Here is a 20113-nt window from a genome sequence, read left to right on the forward strand (position 1 = left end):
TCCAAATGTTTACTCCTTAAGTTTACTCTCCTCTGATGTTTGCACTATTTCTATTTGAGGAGTAGCTGGAAAATGTTACCCAACAGTGGCAATGACTGAACAATTACCCAAACCACTGGTTTGAAAAGCACTTTTTCTTTTAACTTACGGATTTGATGTTGTTGAGCTAGCAATAAAAGATTGCTCCAAACCTTCTGCTTTCTGGATACGAACGTACTCCAGACGTACTACCGCTAGGGATAGCTTTTTTCCCTACATACGCCACCCCCTCAGAGGTTGAATGGAGAAGTAAAACTTCCCAGACTGTATAGAACTATACAGCTGGGCTTTCAATTTTGAATTTCTGAATTTTTGGAAAATCTGGATTTTGCTCAGCAATGTATTTTCCACGTACAACTTCTGTTAATATTTAGTACTAGCTGAAAGTTCTGTGACCCCTCCCTCCAGACCGAACTAAGGCTGAGACTTGGTAGCCAGGAAGCGAAAGCTCCATTATTTTTAGGGCAGCTGAAGCTGTGAAATGCACTTCTCCGTTTTGGTTTCGCTGGGGTGTCACAGAAGAGGGGAGAGGCACTTTGCATGAGTAGTTGATCTTTCAAAGACCAAATGAAATCTTCATTTAAATGTCAACTACGGAGTTAAGATAAAGTGAAGACTCCTAGCTTCCTCTAAAAATCAGTGGAGCCCATCAAGGCCAAGCTCAGAGAGGAATGCACGCAGCCAGGATGCCCTTCATCTACAGTCGCTTTAATGACTTAAAAAGAAATTCTCACGTTTACAAATACTTGTGTTCAAGGACAGACCTTCAAGCTACAGAAGAGAGTATGGATTTAGCTCACGTTGCAGGATGTTAAAAGGCCCCCAGTACTGATTTCTGGAAATTGTAAATTGGCCTGCTTCTCGCACGTGGCTAGTTCCTGAGGCCCTTAAAGCTAAGACTTGGATTCCTGAGAAGTGGCAAAGCTGTCCCCATCCACCTGTCGCCTTACCCCTCCACTTCTCACTTGGCCCCACTTAACTTTCAGGAGTGAAAAAATTCTTTAATTGTATAAATCTGTGACCATGTATATACTCATGATGAACAGACCAAGTTTGAGACTTCTGGAATCCCTGGCCTGTCTGGGTAAGCGGGGCCCCTTTTCCCTGGGCAGCAGCCTGTGAAGGGCTTCCCTGGAACCGGGTCCCATTTAGCCCTGTCCTTTCTGTCATGGGCGGCAACTGGGGGCTGGCTGGATTCAGGGACAGCCGCGGGGCCGTCCTGAAGTTCACCTTAAGATTCCCAGTTGTGCTTCTCAAACAGTCTTGCCAGAGGAAGTGAAACAGAACGGTTACAAAGTCCTTCTATGTTAAGTCAAACAATTTTAATATAATTGCTCAAAATTCCTTCTATAAAAATAGTTTCTTCTCCATCGAAAACGGTTGAATAAAAGAGTAGGTATATATTCCACTTTTTAAAAACGCTTTTTCTTTCAGAAGCACCTTAAGCTACCGTCTACCTCGCGAGGCTCGCACCGCTTCCTGGAGCGGCGTCCAGGGCTCCGCGGCCTGCGTGGGGCAAGGGTCCGAGCCCGGGGGCCACGAAGGCGCGCTCACGCCCCGCCCCCGCGCTCCGGCCACCTTCGCGGCCGTGTGCGGCCCACCTGAGGTCACGGACCCCGTGCGTTTGCCTGAGAGAACCCCCAGGGGGCGCTGCGCGAGGGTGAGCGGCGGGGCCGGCGGGGCCGGCGGACCTCTCCGGGTCACCTGAGTTTCGTTTCCTCGTTTCCTCTTCGTTTTCTCTCCCAGGAGGTGGCCGAGCCAGTACCCCCCTCCCCGCGCTCGCTCCGGGAACAGCCCCCCCCCCCCGCCCAGCCCCCGCGCTCGCTCCGGGGACAGGCCCCCCCTCCCCCCCATGCTCGCTCCGGGGACAGGGCACCCCCAGCCCCTGCGCTCGCTCCGGGGACAGGGCACCCCCCCCCCCCGGGACAGCGGCAGGGCCTCAGGGCCCGCCCGGCTTATCGCCGGGGCTGAGCAGCAGCTTGGCGCCCCGCTTGTCCGCGCTGGAGTTGGCGCCGTCCGCCTCCTTGGCCTGCTCGGGCACGCAGGTGCAGCCCACGGGCACCGTCACGTACTCCTCCGTGTACACCCAGCGGCCGCCCGCGCAGGCCGACGTGCGCCGCAGGATGACGGCGGGCACGTACACCGGGGCGCTGCGGAAGCGCAGGTCCTCCTCCCCGAAGAGCCCGGTCAGGCAGCCCCGGCACAGGCAGTAGGCCTCGGGCAGGTACTTCGGGTACCTGGCGGGGTCGTAGGAGATCCTGCAGGGAAGAGAGCCCGGGTTTAGTCCACGCTTTGGGGCAACGGGACACATCACGTGCTGGGAAAGTTTTGCTTCTGGGACCAGTAAGCCTTGATCAGGGCGCAGCAAGGAAGGTGGGGCCGGACAATTAATTGGTCAGGCAGTTCGCGTCCACGCAACACCCGGATCTAAAACAGATAAAGCGGGGCGCCTGCGTGGCTCAGTGGGTTGAGCGTCCGACCTCGGCTCAGGGCATGATCTCACGGTTCGGTTCGTGGGTTCGAGCCCCGCGTCCGGCTCTGTGCTGACAGAGTCTGGAGCCGCTTCGGATTCTGTGTCTCCCTCTCTCTCTGACCCTCCCCTGCTCATCTTCTCTCTCTCTCTCTCTCTCTCTCTCTCTGTCTCTCAAAAATAAAACATTAAAAAAAAAAGAAAGAAATAGATAAAGCACGTGACTCTACGTTAAATGGTGAAGACAGGGTTTATAGCTATTCTTAGGCCATTCACCTAAAAGTGCTTTCACCTGCACCAACATAGGTAGAAAAGTAAAATATATATATTCATGCTCATGACTGAAATGCATCAGCAGGTAAGAGATGTACAAGGACAACCTGGCAGAGGTGGGGGGAGGGGGGTGAGCCCCTGGCACGCTCGCTGGTGGGTGGCCACACGCACCCACCGTGATGGGAAGCAGCCTCTCCGCCCCGGCGCCCACTCCAGCTCTGAGCCTTAGAGCAGTGGCCCCAGGGCCCCAGATCTGCCTCCCCTCCAGCCACCAGGCTCTGCAGCCCCAGACGGCGCTGGTCACTTTGGTTCCCAGGGAGGGGCCACCTCTGCAAGAAGCTAGGTGGCCTGGATGCCAGACGGTGCAGACACTGGCCACCTGGCCTCTGACAGAGCCGTGAACCTTGCTCAAGTCCAGAAGGCCGTGAGGCAGGCGTGTCCGTCTGTCTGTCAGGGTCTGTGTGGCCTGCTCGAAGGGGCCAGAGCTGCACCGGGGCGGGCAGGCTCGCCAGCCTGGGACGTTTGGGAAATGAACGCTGGTTTAAACGTGGCCATTTCCATCCTCCAAGGCTCCCTATTTCCTGGTCAGATGCCAAGAGCCAATGTCAACACCTGCAAAACAGCCGGTTGCCACAATGCCAGAGGCGTCTGAGGGCTTGGCGGGCTCAGCTGGCTCCGGGGGGGGGGGGGGGGGGGGGGGGGGGGGGGGGGGGGGGGGGGGGGGGGGGGGGCAGTGTGCGGGGCTGATGGGAGCCAAGGACTCACATTTTAAAAAATGAGATGTGCCTACAGGTTTTTACAGACAAGAACTTGAGGTGTATGTGGCTTCTGATCCGGGTTTTGTTAATGCGTGCTCTGGAGAGCAGAGTGGGGCTCCGTGGGGAGGGACAGTGGCCCGGGCTGGCCTTCGCCCTCCGTAGCCTCCCGCACAAGCGGCGTGGCCTTCAGGCAGAAACCCTGTGACTAGTGCTCCCGCAGGCCCCCCGTAATGACGAAAAGTCATCCACGAAGTGAGACACTGCCAGTTAAGAAGTACGTTTGGACCATCCAATTAAAGAGTGGGGGGCTTAGGAGAAGTGGGGGGCAGGTGAGCGAGTAGTGGGGTGTCCAAGAACAGAGCTGAGGGTTTCTTTCAGAAAGGAGCTAAAAGGCAGGGGGAGGGGGAGGCGCAGAAGCCTGCAGGGACCCGGCTGTTAGACTGGCCCGGAGGCTTCTCGGCGGAGGAGGCCGCGTCCGCGAGGCCCGCGCTCCCTCAGTGGAGGTCGAGGGTGGGCGGCTCCACACGTGTAGGGAAAGCACCTGGGTTTCTCTTTCTGTTTGGCCCCAACATCTTTAGACGTTAGTGGACTGAAACATGCTGGGGCGGGGAAGAGTCTAGAAACGGTTATCTTCACGCAGCAACAGCCTTACCACCGGCCACATGCCATTTACACGGCTCGGAAGAACCGGGCGCCGAGCGGGGTGGGGGGGGGAGCACCCCGTGGACGGGGAGGAGGCAGGAGCCCCGGAGGTAAACCAGAGGCCGGGCCGCCTGCCGCTTGGGCCTCCCGAAGCCGCCGGCCCCGTCCGAGCGCAGAGGCGAGGTCACGGGAGGCCAGGAGGGCGCCGGCGCAGACCCCCCCCCACTCGTGGCCGCACCCCGAGGGCAGGTCCAGGGTGCCGGCTGCTCACCCTGCTGTGCGCCGAGGGGCAGCGCGGGGCTGTGCACAGAGCAAGTCCTCTCTGAGGCCCAAGCACGCAAACCTACGCTTTGGTCTCTTCGTCCTTCCCTCCGGCTCGAACGCCAGCAGCTGAGACGCAGTTTTTCAGCCTCTGCCGCCGGTGTTGGCTGCGTTCTGCCGTCCGGCGCCTTGGGAGCGTCGCGAGCTCCGGGCTTGCGGGCATCCAGCCGCCGCCCCACGCCCCGCTCCCTCTCCCTCCTCCGGAGACCCTCGTCCCCGCCCCGCGTCTGGGCGCAGTGGGCCGCGGGGGTGCGTGTCAGCAAGAATCCAAACTCTGCTTTGCCTCGACGGCCTCCACCGTGTGCCCCCCCCCCCGCACCTCCTCCGACGCCCCCGGTGCGCCCGCCCCTCCCCCCCGCGAAGTGCCCGCTGAGCGGCCGCTCCAGACGCCCTCCCCCCAGCCGGACGCAGACTCACCGACCCCTCGCCCTACTTCAGGGTCCAGTTCAAATCATTAAGTCTTCAAATTCCCTGAGTCAGATTTAGCCTCCGCGTCCCCCAGATCCCCCGCCCGGTGCCTCCCGGGTGGGAGAGGACGCCTGCTCGATGCCCTCCCCGGGGAGGGAAGACGCCGGGCTGTGTGTCTACTCATCCTTGTGCCCGAACATGAGGATTAGGGCTCGGCGGGCGGCGACAGCGGGTCCGCACCGCACAGCTTCCTGTCCTTCATACCCTTAAGTCCATATAAGACCACAACTTAAAGTTCGAAGGAGAAGGGATTCACACTATCTCCGGTCGCCGTCAACACTTAGTCAGCAACATCCGAGTGCCGGTGACGTGGCAGGCAACGAGGACGTAGGGGAAACACGCATCTACTACGCAAGGACTCACCATCTGGGGAGATCGGTGTACAAACACTCAGGGTGCATCCAGCCATGGCCGCTGGGAGGCCTCCTGGCCAAGGTGGTTCCTGGGTGGATTCATCCAGATGAGGAGGGGAGAGAGGGTACTTAGGGCACAGGGCAGAGCCTAGAGTGGAGGCGCTGCCGCACAGACGAGGAACCACAGACGGGGCCACCTGTGGAGGCGGGGTCATTAAGAGCCTCAATTTTACAGTCAGATTTGGATTTGACCCTGAAGGCAATGGGGAGAATGTTAAAAAAGGTAAGTGATCCAATCGGATGGAATCGCAGACAGACCACAGGGTAGAAGATGGTCTGGATTCTGAGAGAGATCCTGGCTGACGGTGGAGATTTTTAAATCATTAGCATGTAGTCAGTGGTAGTTAAGGAAGGTCCTTCAGGAGAGCATATGGAGAGACACAAAATGAAAGACAGAGAAAACCAACTTGTGAAGGAGAAGATGTCTCACTGTCGAGATGGCCAGTCAGGAGTGGCACTCCCCGAGCCAAGGAAGGCAGGTGCTAACGAGGGACTAGCCAAAAACTGGGACGGACTGAGCTACTTTACTGGAAATACAGGGACAGAGGAACACGTTCAAAGGCACCATGAGGATATGACCAACAACATACAGAATGTGGGAAACTCAGCACGTGTTTGTTCCAAGAGAGAAAGGGAGGGAACCCCAAAGAGCATCGAGTAGAATGACCTGAGCCCCGGGCACGGGGCGTCGCCGACCTGCATGACACCTGCCATCCTGGCCGGCGCAGCTGCGAATTGCGCAACCTTCTACTTGTAATGCCTCCTTTTGGATGATAATTATGGCTGCTTAAAAATCACATCCAACCCAGACTGAGGGACCTTCAACAAAACAACTGACCACACTCTTCAATGTCACAAAAGACAAAGACCTGAGGGACTGCTGTAGACTGAAGGCCTCTAAAGGGCCTGGACCACCAGAGGCAACATGTGAGCCTGGGTTGGATCCTGGAGCAGAAAGGGGGCATTCGTGGGCGGCTCTGAATAACGTCTCTCAGATTATAGCACTGTCATCAGTGCGTGTTTCCTCATCTTGATAATTCTGCTGAGTTACGATGTTGACATTTGGGGAATCTGGGTAAAGGCTACATGGGAATTCTTTGTACTAATTTCACAAATGTGTTTTGTTAGTTTGAAACTATTTCAAAACATAGACTTAAATAATATAACAGAAAAAATACAGAGGAAAAAAATTTTTAAGTTTAAAAAGAAATACTTACAATCAAAGAATTTTGAACCTGACTGAATATTAGAAGATATTAGGGAATACTAACTTCCAGTGTATTAATGGTGCTGTGTGTGGTCTTATTTAACAGAGCCCTTATCTTTTTGAGATACACATGAAATGCATGAGGGTACACACACACACACACACACACACACACACACACACACACAGTGCTAAGTGCTTGTCAAGTAACACAGTGCCCTGGGAATTTGCCGAATGGAAGGTCAGTAGTGATTATTAATTCAGCAGAATTTTAGAGGAAGGTGGGCACTGGGGAGGATACGGCCCCTCCATGAATGCTCAAGCCAGCCCCGCAGACAAAGCAACACAAAGCCCAAAGACCACCACAAACACATGGGTGGCTCAAGGCTACTGTGCCAGGGAAGTCTGAGGTGGCTTTAGAAAACAAGGAGGGTAGGGGCGCCTGGGGGCTCAGCTGGTTGAGTGTCCGACTTCGGCTCAAGTCATGATCTCACAGTTTGTGGGTTCGAGCCCCGCGTCGGGCTCTGTGCTGACAGCTCAGAGCCTGGAGCCTGCTTCAGATTCTGTGTCTCCCTCTCTCTCCCCGTGCTGTCTCTCTCCGTCTCAAAAATAAACAAACATTAAAAATTTTAACAAAAAAAAAAGAAGGAGGGCTGAGTTGGACAAGGGAGGAGGAGGTGCTGAGCAACCCACCCCTGGGCAGGGAAGCAGGACACCAGGTGGGTGGGAAACCCCGAGGAGCCCTAACTGTGCAGGGGGTGAAGATTTAATAAGAAATGTGACAGCTGGACAGGCGCCTTGAAGATCAGAGCACAAAGTTTGGGTTGTACTGTCCAGACCACCGGAAGCCACACAAGGACCAGAAGCATGTAGAGACACGATCAGTGGATGTTTAGAAAGATCATTCCGATATCAGGTGGCGTAGGCCCAATTATAGGACAAGATCAAGGTTGGAGCAGGAAGGTCAGGCACAGGCTCTTCAGACTCCGTTTCCTCCTCTGGAATGCTCATGTGACCTGGGGACATCAAACCTCCCTTTCCGTTCCAAACAACTGTGATTTATCTTTCTACGTGCCATAGCACACAGGTAACAATCCATGTACCATCTGTTAATGACAGGTAGAGCTGACAGTCACTTGGATGCTGTGATGGTCAGAAGGCTCATCTGACTAAAAATATCTACGCCACCCCTGCCAGTCAGTCCCCCCAGACTGAAATTTCCACTGTCACAATGAGACCTCTGGGCTAAGGCATTGTGACAGAGACATCTGCTATACCCCCCTCCCCACCCCCCACGCCCGCCTGGTTCCCGGGACAGAAAACAATAAGAAGGCATAAGCACTGATGGTTTTCAAAGTGTGGCTTTATGACCAGAAAGTTTCTCTTAAAACAGGAATACCTACCAAAGGAGGGGCTACAATACAATACATATCACACCCCTGACACCCAATACTGTGGACATCGATGCCAGCGAGTGCCAGGGAAGACAGAAAGCTCAAGACGGACACATTCTGAAGGACACTAGTTGGGGAAGGGAAAAGAGGTCAGGAGAAAAGGTCGGGAGCCTCAGGACCGCCAGGGAACAGGCACAAAGCCAAAGCCCCTCACCCGAACCTCCTGCCTTAAGATTTGGAGGCAATGATCAGCTTGGAGTGCTTCCTGGTTAAAGAAAGGCGCCGCAAAAACAAGACATGAGAAACTCCAACAGGGATCCTTTACTCTTACCAAACATGGACATGCAATCCAGGACGAAGCCGCACGGCTGTCTTGCTTCCTTGTAAGCAATGATTCCTTTGTCTTCACATTTTCCGCATGCTGCTCTGTGGAAGCTTGGCGTGGAACATACTTGAAACAAATCAAGTTTTCCCTCTGATGGGATCCAAAAGTGCCCCTGAGGCCACGTGTGAAGCTTGGCTCCAGTGAGTGACAGCTGGCCCAGCTTAATCCAAGAACAAAGGACAAGTCCTCCAGGGATGATTAGAGGCGACAGAAACTGAGCTCGGAGAGGAATGTAAGTGGCAGAGGAGACAGAAGCGAGCACGGCCCCTGGGACCCTGAACTCGGTAGGAAACAATTCGAAGCGGTTCCGTGAGGACTGTGCCACCAGGGGAACAATGAGTACATCCCAGCAGAGGGACGGCCGCCGCCGCCCGCTGGGCCCTCCAGCCCTTGCCCAAGTGCAGCCGTGGGCTGAGCTGGCACAAACTCGATGCCAGGGCTCACCTTCTCGCTTTGCAAAACACATAAGCTTATTTTGATCTCAAAACAGCCGAGGCTCCGTACGATTGCTTCACAGCCATTCCAAGACCCCAAGCCCAGGAACAAAGTTGGAGGAAGCGCCTTCTCCAGTTCAGACTGGAGGCCCACAGGGCTGACAAGGTGTCAGTGGAAACAACAGTGCCTCAGGAGTCATGCTTTGCCAGATCGTTAAGGCCAAAGAGTCCAACTTAATAGACTTTTTTTTTTTAAAGGGCAGGATGGAGTCAGTAAGAGTCTTGAACTTAAAATTTCAGTCCAGTTTAGTTACCAACGAGTGACAGCGGGCGGGTCATTGCCTGGTTCTTTGGTAGAGGGCATGGGTCTGATGGCCAGACTACTTCCCCTAGCTTCTTGATGGCAGGTGACATTTTTTATCAATGTTTTCTAGTTAGAAAGGACACCTGTAACCCACAGAGTTTCTGGGATATCAGAGAATTCCCCAAATTAATCTATGAAGTCGGTGCAGTTCTAAGCAAAATCCTTACATTTTTCGTAGAACTTGGCAAGCTGATCCTAAAATTCATAGAGAGAGGAAAGAGTCCAAGAAGACTCTAGACAATTTTGAAGAAGAAGGGGGGGGCTCACTTTACCAGATATCAAGACCTTCTGAAACCACGGTAATATAAAGACATCTGGCAGCCCTCGGGGAAAGCTGAGGGTAACCAATTTCCCTTCCTGAGAGCTAAGATTCCTCTGGAAAATGCTGTTTTGCTCAGGAGAGAGGCAATAAATAGAAGACATAAGCAAGAAGTTTTCAGGCCACCTGCATAGAACCATGTGAGAGTCTGTTAAAAACACAGATTCTCACACTTGACCCTTGAATCAGGAGCCCCACATGCCAGCTGCTGTGCAAGTATTTGTCCTGCTCACTTGAAGTGGGGAAGCCCACTGACCGTCAGCAGAAGCCCGTCCCACGGCACAGTCCGCAAGGCGGTCAGCCATACATATATCGCCTGACACTGGCAGCCAGCAGTTGGGTGACTGCATTTTCCCAGATACATCCAAATTTCATGAAGCCACCAGCGCAGGACCCCCCACGCTGAGAAGTCTAGCGAACGCAGAAGGTCACCGTTCACCCAACAAGCAAGTGGCATTGCAGAGAGGATGGTGTGCAGATCTCAACTGGACTCCACTGGGGACACACAGAAGAGCTTTCAAAACTAGTGATCGCGGTCCCCCCACCCCAGAGATCTGCAATCCATGGCTCTGGCATGGGGCCAGGGTGTTGACATTTTTTTCAAGCTCCCCGGATAATTCTAAAATGCAGCCCTGGTAGAGGATTACGTCTCCGGGTCTGAGAGAGATAATGAGTCACTGCCATGCGGTTTGTGTAACCTTCCAACTTCTCTTTTTCCCTTTGGGAACCAGCCCCACAGCTGGGAGGGGGACGATTATGAGGCCACGGGGGGAAGCATGGTGCGTGACGAGGCCCAGAACCGCAATGGGAGGGCTCTGTCCGCAGGCCAGGGGGTACCCGGGGTCATGAGGACCACAGATTCCCTCTGCTGGAAAGCCGTGGCCAGCAGCCCCATCAGCTCCACCCTCTCTCCATTCCCTGAGGCCCGAGGGAGCCAAGCCCTTCAACACACGCTGCCAAGGAACTCTGAAAAATGCTCTTCTGGCCCCTCCGAGGAAACATCAGTTGTGCGTTTCTCCTGAAAGGGGACATGGAAAAATTCCGCTGGCGGTGGGGGGGGGGGGGGCAAAGTCAGAGCTGGCACAGACCGACGGGAGTCAGGTCCCAGCGGATTCCACCTGGCCCTCTTCACCGGCCAAGGAGAGTTAGGGGTCGGCCCCGCCCCCCAGTGGGGACTGAGGATGACTTTGGTGTGATCCTGAACTTGGCGTCGGGGTCGGCCCTGAAGCTGAGCCAGCGAGTCAGGCTCCAGAACTGAGCCGGCTCTCCTGCCAGCCGGGCTGGCTCCGGACTCCTGGGAACCTGGAAGGGCTCAGCCTGCCCGTCCTCCCCCTTTATTCAAGGAGGAAACTGAGGCACCGGCAGGGCGAGGGGCTGCCCAGGGTCCTCCTGCTCACCTGGCTCGGCCCGTCCACCAGGGGTCTGCTCTGCGCTTGGCGGGTGTTCAGCGCTCAGCCGGTCGCGAGTGCTACCTCCACAACCAGGAAATCCACTGACACCAGTGAAACCCGCTCATCTGGGGGTCAGGGAAGACTGGAGAGACACTATGGCTTGGAAAAGAATTTGGAAGGTAATTTAGAAAAAAAAGGCTTTCCCAGAGGAAAGAGGAGAAAGAGAGGTTAGAATGAGGGCCAGAGCTTCTCAAAGGGTTTTATTCTTTTGTCAAGGCCAATGCCACACATTCAGTGCAGCTGGGAACTATCTCTTCAAAGGGAAAACACAGCTCATGCCCACGGGCTGGCTTAACTATGTGTCCAGGGGACGCTGCAGAATTTGGGTTCAAAGCCATCTTTGATGTGTCCGTCCTTGGGGCAGGCGGGCCAAGCGCCTGGGCGCAGAAGGCTGGAGCCCACCTGGATCTGGAACGGGCCAGCTGTTGCCACACATTGGTTATGAGGAATAACTGACATCAAAACATTAGCTTAGACTCTTTATTTAATTCTGGAAGAGTCCTCAAGTAGATGACTGTCTCCTTGACCTCATTAATTTGGTGAGCAGGGTACTCATTACTGTCCTTCAAAATCTTCATGTGTCATTTCTGGAAGGCACACACCATAAGGAATTTCACTTCGTGGAATGTGTGTTCCTTCCAGGACTTGGCTCAGTTTTTCTGTTGGTATTAAGGGTACAAACATTGTATTCAGGTGAGGAAATCTGGAAGAGGTGAGGATGGAATGAAATATTATCATCATCCCCGGCTACTCTAAGAATGCCAGAGCAAAGCCCGGGCAGTTGAAGAAAATAACTATCAAAGCAAAACGAACGTATCCATTTTCAGAAAGAGAGACTTTAATCCCATGACAATGCTCCATGACAATGCTCTTATTTTTACCCCGGGAAGCGGTGCCGCTGCGGTGGCACCTGCTATACTGAGTAGCTCAGGGGGGAAATCTAGGCGGCACTTTGGCTAATCAAAGGTCACTTATCCGTGAAAAGCTTTTGGGGGGGAAATACCAACATTTCTGCACAAGGTGCTCTGAACGACAGTGTCCCCTCCTCGACAACAAGGAGTTTGGTGACCCGAGACCCCCACCGGGCGGGGCGGCTCGCCTGTCTGCCCCCCCCCCCTCAGCCCTTCCTTCTGGACGGGGCCGCCCCGCCCGAGGCCCGCGGGCCCTGCTGGCGCCATTCGAACGCTCGGCAGACTTGAAGCGGGGCCCCTGGACATCGTGAACTCGTCGCGGGGAAACGTTGTGGACAAGATGCGACGCCCCCAGTTCCAAAGGTCACGCGCGACGGGACGGGCGTCCGCGAGAAGCCAGGTCGCGCGCGCGGGAGACGGCGGGCGGCGCGGTGCTGCCCCCTGTCGGTCACAGGGGGCGCGGCGGCGTCGCCGTGGTCCGGCTCCCCCCCCCTCCCCGCGGGGACCCCTCTTCTTAGTGCTGGGGCACAAACGTGCGGGTGCACGCAGGCGAGGGGACATCTGAGAGAGAGAGAGTTTAAAGGCGGCGGGGGCGGTGGGGGTAACAACGCCAACGTTAAACTCCCACCCGCTCTTTCTCTGCTGCACGTGACGTTTCTTTCCCCAGGAAAGGGAGGCGCCGGGGAGACGGGGTCCGGACGGGGTGAGGCCGGCACAGCCTTTCCGTCCCCCACCCCCACCCCCGACGATCGCTTTACCGGAACGTGAAGGTCGTCCCGCAGACGGCATGGCTGGGCCGGCCCGGGGGACAGCGGTGACCCTGCCTGACCCGCAGCTCTTGCTGCTGCTGCGCCCCCTGCCCAACAGTCACCTGCTGAAAGTTCTGGCGCTAGGGAGCGGGGCCAGCCCGGGTTCCTCCCTCCCCGTCTCCCCTCCCCCCTGAGACACCCCTGCTCGCCACCGGACGGGGGGGGGGGGGGCTGCCCCTGCGGGGGGTCTCACTGCCCTCCGGCTCCAGCGTGAGGGCTGCGTGGCCCTCCCCGCGTGCAGTCCTCTCTCCTCTTCCTTACTCTCCCTGTTCCCTCTTCCCTTTCTCCCCTCGGCCCCTCTCCTCCCCGGAGCTGTTTATTGCAACATAAATTTAGGCCTCGGCTCTTAAGTCCCCAGGAGGAAAGGAGTTATATAGAAAAGTGGTAGAGCCTAAAATTAAATTGCTGTGCATTACTCACATCCTAGAAAAAAGTTATCTTTAGACTACGACCCAAAATTGAAAAATATAAACAACTTAAAAATTGCTTGGAGCGTTGGTAGGTGTTTATCCTTGAGGTTTCAACATAAATGAGTGCTGTGTCCCTTCAACCTTAATAAACCTCAGTGTTCTTGCAATGCATTTCTTCCTGTGTCAACGCGGCTTTAAAAAAGCTTAATGAGCAATTGCATTGATTTTACTTCTGGCGTTTTGTTTCTAAAGCTTAAGAGAAGCAAACATGATGCCACTAAGTAAATGAGAAAATATTTGTATGTTCTGGAAGTTCAGTGCTGCTTTTCTGCTGGCGCACTGGTGGGAAGCGGGGCTGGATGCCAGCAGAGGTCCAGATTCGGTCCTGACCCCGGTATCATCACCTGCCCAGGCCGGCTCCTCACCACAGCAGGCCCAGCGGTGGGGGCCCAGGGGCCGGGCGGGCCTGGGCTCCGGGCCCTACAGCCTGTCAGGGCAGCCGGTTCTCCTCAGACCAGTGCTCCCCCCAGATCAAAGGCCGCTGTTACCTGCTGAATTTTGTTTCTTCACAGTCTGCTTTTTCCTCATACTTGGTGAATTTCCCTTTCTTCTCTCACTTTAAAATTTCAGATGTTTTGGAAATAAATAACACATGCACAGGGCAGAAAATTCAGAAGATACAAAGGAGTGAAAAGTAAGTCTCCTTCCCACTCTCTGTCGCCAGTTTCCAGGTTCCGAAGGTGCCCCAAGAGTATGTGTGTGTGTGGTGTGTGGTGTGTGTGTGTGTGTGTGTGTGTGTGTGTGTACATTTTAAAGTATCACTTTATATGTATACGTTATGTAACACCTTGTCTTGTAACACAACGGCATCCTGCCGTCCACACTGCAGGCACCCTGCCGTCTCCGCCTGTGCGCAGCGAGGGGCTGTGTGCCCGAGGCGGGCGTACAGCTGCCCCCTCCCCGTGCTGGGTGTTCTTACATCGTTTTATCGAACTAGTTGCCTATCGGTGGATGTCGGGATGGAACTGCTGGGTCGAATTTAAAATGCAGACAGCAAATACCTGGTTGTCCCGATTCATACCTCTGCTCTATGAGAACGACCCCCCCTTGCCAGGAGAGCCTGATGGGCACCCCCAAAATAGATAGTTTTCTCGGCACTGTTTTAATACGCAGTTCACTTACGGTGCCTGAATTGGGCGTCTCTCCGTGTCCCACGGACCTGAGTCATCCCAGCCTCCCTCCCCGGCAAGCGGCCCAGCCTCTGTTCCTCGTTTCCTTACACGTTTTTCTTCCGGTTTGCAGGAGCTCTTTAGAAAATGAGCCCTTTGGGACGTGGGTGACATCTCCCAGTTTGCCCCTGTATTTTTCTAATTTTATTTTACTTTTTATTTTGCCAACAAGAAATGACACATAATCGTGTAATTGAATTTATCAGTCTTGTCTTTTACGGCTTTGCGGGTCTGTGAGCTACTCTCCACTCTCCATTCCAAGACTGTAAGTACAATTGGCCCTGATTTTTATGTGTTTGTGGTTGTATTTTTACATTTAAATCTTTGAGTTTATTTGTATATACAAGTGAGATAGAACTGTATTTTTTTCCAGCTGGCCACTCAGTTGTCCCAAACTATTTATGGCATGATCCAACTCTCCCCGAAAAGGAAAAAGCCACCTTATAATCCAGATTTCTGTTTTACGTTCTATCCTATCCACCTAAGTGGTCCTTTCTGTGCTTTTCAATACTTCAATACAGTCCGTTTCCCCGTCCATCCTCCTTCAGAATTCTGACTGTTCTTAGCCTTAAACACCATGTCTGCGTCCAAGCTTATGGCTGCAGGGGTGACCACGCTCCCCCCTTCCCCCCCATACACAGGTCCTAGAGCGTCACCACTGAGAAACCAATCCTGTCCTCCCGCATACATTCTGCACCAATCCTGTCCCCCCCCTCCCTGCACCAATCCTGTCCTCCCCTCCCCCCCCAACACCTACACAGAAGAGCTTGTGAGCTTCCACGCCCACTGGTTTTCCCAGCCTCCCCATTACTCGGGAGCTGGTGAGAAGCGGTCAGAGGCCAGGAGAGCAGGGTCGCTGGCCTGGCTGTGGCGGGAGAGGGCAGGGCCAGCGTCAGCGCCCAGCGACGGGCAGGCCTGACCAGCGCCCATGCCTAGAAGACTGTCCTCCCTTCAGAGTGCAAGCCCCCGTCCACTCGCCGGTGCCAAGACCACGCCGAGTAATGCAGATGCCGGCTCAGCGCCTGGCACACACGGGGCCCCCGCCCCCGGGCCCGGGCCGCTCTCGGCCGCGTGTTCTTGTCCACGACCTCCCGGAGCCGCTCCCTCCTCCCTGTTGCTCTTGGATCTTTCCGAGGAGGCAGGGGTGTCAGTCCCCAGGAAAGGTGGTAACTCAGTTCAACTCATTTACACTCTGCCCCTCTGGGCACAGAAAACTCAACAGGTCTAGTACTGACTTGACTTCCTTCCAAAACACTTGCCCCTCATTCGCTTTTTCCATTTTGCTTAAATACCGTCAACAATCCAAGTCGGCAACGAGGGCGATGTCCCCCAGGAGGTCCTGAAAAATCACTGCTGTCTTTCCACCCACAGCCCAGCCTGGGAGGCACCGTAGGAGACGCAGAGGTGGCGCTTCTGTCTGGCGAGGCCAGGCTGTCGTTTTGAGAGATCTTCCTCATGCTCTACAGCGTCAGAGGTGTAGCGGGAGGCGGGCGGGGGCAGGCTCATAGGGAAGTCCCCCCTTCCGGGCTGTGGGAATGAATGCGGGAAGAAAGAGGGAAAGCAAGTGGAGGAAGGCCCCAGAAGGAAGGCTTCAACCTGTGCGTCCGCAGGGCATCAGGTGAGTGAAGAGACAGGAAGGCAGGAGGGAGTTCTGGGCCCACCGACCCTGGGGGGGGGGCACCTCCCCACAAGTGACCTTGGTTCTCTGCACAGTGGCCGGGGGAGGGAAGACCCACTGACCAGCAGATGGAGGCTGGGAGAAGCCTAGATTGGTGTGAGACAAAATCATTACATTTTCTCTGCACATCTTTTTTTTTTTTAAGGTTTCTTCTTTATTTTTGAGAGAGAGAGTGTGAGCAGGGGAGGGCAGCGAGGGAGGGGGGACAGAGGACCTGAAGTGGCCTCGAACAGCAGAGTCTGATGTGAGGCTTGAATTCACAAACCATGAGACCGTGACTTGAGCCAAGGTCTGATGCTCGACCGACTGAGCCAGCCGGGTGCCCCTCACAGCCCCCCGCATCCATCCATCCATCTATCTATCTACCTACCTACCTACCTACCTACCTATCTAGAGAGCACGGAGGAGGGGCAGAGAGAGAGGGAGAGAGGGGTCCAAGCAGGCCCTACTCTGTCAGCATGGAGCTGATGGGGGCTCCATCCCATGAACCCTGAGACCACGACCTGAGCCAAAATCAAGAACCAGATGCTTAACCAACTGAGCCACCAGGCACCTCTCTCTGCACACGTTAACAGCTGTGTGGACGACAGCCTTGAGCCATTACACCTTTTCTACTCTTCCCTTCTCCCTCACAGACTCATCATGCATCCAACCCTGTGGCTTTAACTTCTGTAAGTAGTATCTTTCAAACTGACCCTCATCTCATTTGCTGCCTGATTTCACACCCTAACTGCCTTCTGCCGGAAGGACGGCCTGCATTTGCCCGGTGTCCCCCCTGCAATCCAGCCCGCATCAGGGATGTGTCCCCCAAACACAGTGCGGCCACACGACTTCCTTGATCAAAAACACACCCTTCAGGACACACTCCAAACTCGCAGCGTTGCTGATTCGCCCCCTGCAGGCTCCTCTCCTGCCACCCCAGCCACGCCCACCCGCACTTCCGGTTCCCCCCCCCCCAAGCACTCCTGCCCCCTGGACCACCCTCTTCTGGCTCTTTCACTGAGGCCTCTTCCGTGTGTGCGGCAGGGGGAGGCTCCCTCCCTGCCCAGCCACCTGTGAGCCCCTGACGGTGCCGGAACTCAGCCGCGACAGCAGGGAAGGGACGCTCACAGACGTGCTGGGAACGCTCCCGCCACACAAGCCCCGAACACCCCAGCCACCCTGCTTCGCACGCCGCTCCTCTCTTCCGGGACGACGTCTTTCCAGGCCAATCTCAGAATTACGGCCGTTCTCCAAAACACCTGTCCAGTGCCGTTTGGGTCCCCCTCACCACGTCACACTCTCCAGCTTTCACGTCACATCGTGTTCCGCCCTGTGCTACGGTTTCGTTCCCAGGTACACCCCCCCCCGTGCACTCGGAGGATGGCTTCCGAGGGGCCCACGCCCAGCGGCGCCTGGCCCACCACAGGCGTTCCAGAACCGTCCGTCGCACTGCCACGCTACAAAACCCGTACAAAACCCTCTAAAACTGAATGAAGAAGCACGTGGCTTGGGCCCCTGTGTAACCCGTGGGACTAGACCCCTGGCAAAGAGCAGGAGCTCGAGAAACGTCTGCTCCACACCGGAGGGTGAAAGGGTAAGTAACGGGAAGCCTTCCTGCAAGGGAGGCGACGCGGCCTTCGCGGCAGTGAACTGCTCCCAGCCCCGGCTCCGCACCCGCCCCGCCCCCCGCACCTGCCCCTCGTCGCCCCCTCGGCCCCGCCCCGTCCCCCTCCCGGGCCCACCTGCTCCCTCCGCCCCACCCGCCGCCGCCCGCCGGCCCCGCCCCGCCCCGCCGCGCCCCGCCCTCCGCTCCCGCGCCCCGCCCGGCCCGCCCGGCCCACCTGCCCCGGCCGCCCCGCCCGGGCCCCGCCGCTCACCTGTAGGCCCACGGCGACACGCTGCGCAGGTTGGTGGGCGGCCGGAAGCGCCGGTCGCCGGGCCTGCCCCCTGCCGGGCAGCTCGCGTTGCGCGCCTGCTCGCGCGGCCCCAGCTGCAGCGTGTGGTGGAAGGCGCCCAGCACGCCGGCCGCCAGCCGCCCGTACAGCTGCTCCAGGAGCTCCTCGGGCCGCTCGGCGCAGCCCCGCGGCCGCGCCGGGCGCCTGCTCGCCCTCAGGGCGCCCGCGGCCCGGCCCGGCGCCAGCGCCAGCAGAACGCCGACCGCCAGCATCCAGACCTGCGAGACAGGCCGCGCTCAGCGCCCGCCCGCCCGCCTCCCCTCCCCCCGTCGCGCCGCGGACCCTGAGGCCGGCCCGGAGGATGGGCGCGGACCAGACGGGCCCCCGAGCGCCGCCTCCGCCCGCCCGCCGCCCCAGGGGGCCCCGGGGCCCCGCCCTGCGCCGGCCCGCGCGCCCCGGGCCGCCGCCGCCGCCGCCGCCCCGAGCCGGGGGCCGCGCGGGCGGGGGCTGCGGGGTGCGCGTGTGCGTGTGCCTGCCGGGCTGCTGCGCCCTGGGCTGCGAGTGCCTGTGACGGCCGCCCGCGCCGCTTACCCCCGCGCGCGCCATCGCCCCGCGGCCGCGACCTCGACGCTGCGCTCGCCGCGCGCCGCCGGACAGCGAGGGCGCCCGCGCCAGCCACGCCGGAGCCCGCCGCCCTCAGACTCACGCCCCCACACCCTCGTCATCCGCCCGCCTCCCCCCCGCCCCCCGCGGGGGCCGCGCGGCCGAGGAGGGGCCGGCGCGGGGGCCGGGCGCGGACAGCCCCGCGTGCGGGCCGCCTGCGAGCGGGACTCGGCCGGAGGGCGCGCCCTCGGGCGTCCGCGTCGGCCGCGCGCGCGGGGACGGGCCGGCGGCACGAGGTCGGCGCCCCCGGGACCCAGCCGGGGCGGCTCCCCGCGCGCGCGGGACTGGAGCGCGTCCCGCCCGCGAGGAGATGCGCCCCCCCCCCCCCCCCCCCCCCCCCCCCCCCCCCCGGCCGTCACCCGAGGACCCGCCGGCCGCGCCCATCCGCACCCGGAGACTGTCGCGGCTTCCGAGCCCCGGGACGTGTGCTGCGCCGCGGCCGAAGGCCCAGAAGTGGGACCGACGCTGTGAAGTTAGGGGACAAAGAGTTTGGCTCAGGGCAAAAAAGATTCTTCTAGCAATTGAAGCTCTCCACGAATAGAACAGACCGTCTGGAAAACGAATGAGCTAAAACCTAGAAGGATTCGCTTCCTTGGGACGACTTTCTCTTCAGAGACTCCGAAGTTCTAAGAAACAAACGTCGGAGAGACGAACACACTTCCTTTCCACAGGATGCGAGGCCGCGCTGCCCTTCGCGTAAACACTCATGAACGAACCTCTGTGCCTCTTCCAGCAGCTCCGAAATCAAAGCACTGAATGTTTAACCCAACTTGTATTTTCACGTCTGTGCGTGGGCGTCACCTGGTCCATCGCAATGTGGGAGAACTCCTACTCCGTGGTACCTGTAAGTGCAAGTAGTCTTGTAAAATAAGCCTAATATTCTGTGAGTAGATTCAAATAAATATGCTTAAGTGAAGGAACTTTATATTCTACTTCAAGAACACAAGAAAACTTGCTCAGTTGTTCATTCTGCAAAATAATGCTTTTTAGGTGGCAGGCTAATGCATAAACCGCCATTTTACAGAAGTCCTTCGAAAATGAAAACTAAAGACTGATACCAGCTGAAAGTGTAGAAAATACGTAATTTATGGCTCCCTAAATGGTTTGAAGCTTTGGCATTTGAGTACGTTGGTCGTCTACAAAATCTTTGTCTACTTGATTAAACTACATTTCAGTTATGCTGTGTAGAAAAACAACACTTTCACATGCCTTGAACATTGTGTAACCGAAGAGTTTCAGAATTACTGCTAAAAATCCCACTGAAATCTCCATTTTAAGCAATTTAAGCCATTTACAGCTCTTGGTGAGTGAACGTTTGTTTTGAGGTTATAAAACACTTTTTTTCTGACTAGCAGATAAATTGTTCCTGTTCTCTGTCACCTTTCTGGTAAAATAGGAATAAAGATCTGTACTCAAACACTGCTTATTATGTATTTGCTAAAAAGCGTGGGAGTCCTCCCGGAGAGCGAGACCGTCTACAGGGTAGTTTCCTAGCAATACTCAGGAAGTCTCGTTACAACGTCTCCTATGTAAGGTTCCGCAGCTTACCTGTGCCAGACTGTTGGTTCTGTGTGGTGGTCAACAAAATACCGTCTATT

The 20113-nt window shown here is 56.6% G+C and overlaps 1 protein-coding gene across 2 annotated transcripts; it reads right to left on the bottom strand.

Annotated features, from left to right (window-relative positions):
• Positions 1-1969: 1969 nt before the first annotated feature.
• On the bottom strand, positions 1970-18967 carry IL17D (interleukin 17D). Of its 2 annotated transcripts, XM_039255484.1 has the most exons (3): positions 18444-18967; positions 17835-18130; positions 1970-2297 (listed from the first exon to the last, which is right to left on the bottom strand). In XM_039255484.1, the coding sequence occupies exons 1-3, from the start codon at positions 18456-18458 to the stop codon at positions 1979-1981; spliced, it is 630 nt and encodes a 209-aa protein (XP_039111415.1). In that variant the 5' UTR covers positions 18459-18967; the 3' UTR covers positions 1970-1978. The 2 variants fall into 2 exon arrangements, with proteins under 2 accessions (XP_039111415.1, XP_039111421.1); XM_039255490.1 differs by lacking the exons at positions 17835-18130; positions 18444-18967 and adding an exon at positions 5335-5427.
• Positions 18968-20113: the final 1146 nt, after the last annotated feature.

This window comes from Hyaena hyaena, unplaced genomic scaffold, assembly GCF_003009895.1.
Source record: "Hyaena hyaena isolate Hyena2069 unplaced genomic scaffold, ASM300989v1 scaffold_11, whole genome shotgun sequence".
Lineage (NCBI taxonomy): Eukaryota > Metazoa > Chordata > Mammalia > Carnivora > Hyaenidae > Hyaena > Hyaena hyaena.

Excerpts from the sequence above, each read along its gene's own strand:
- IL17D (XM_039255484.1), bottom strand. Across the intron at positions 2,298-17,834 it reads GTGTCGCCGTGGGCCTACAG|GATCTCCTACGACCCCGCCA; the intron begins GTGAGCGGCGGG and ends TCTTCCCTGCAG.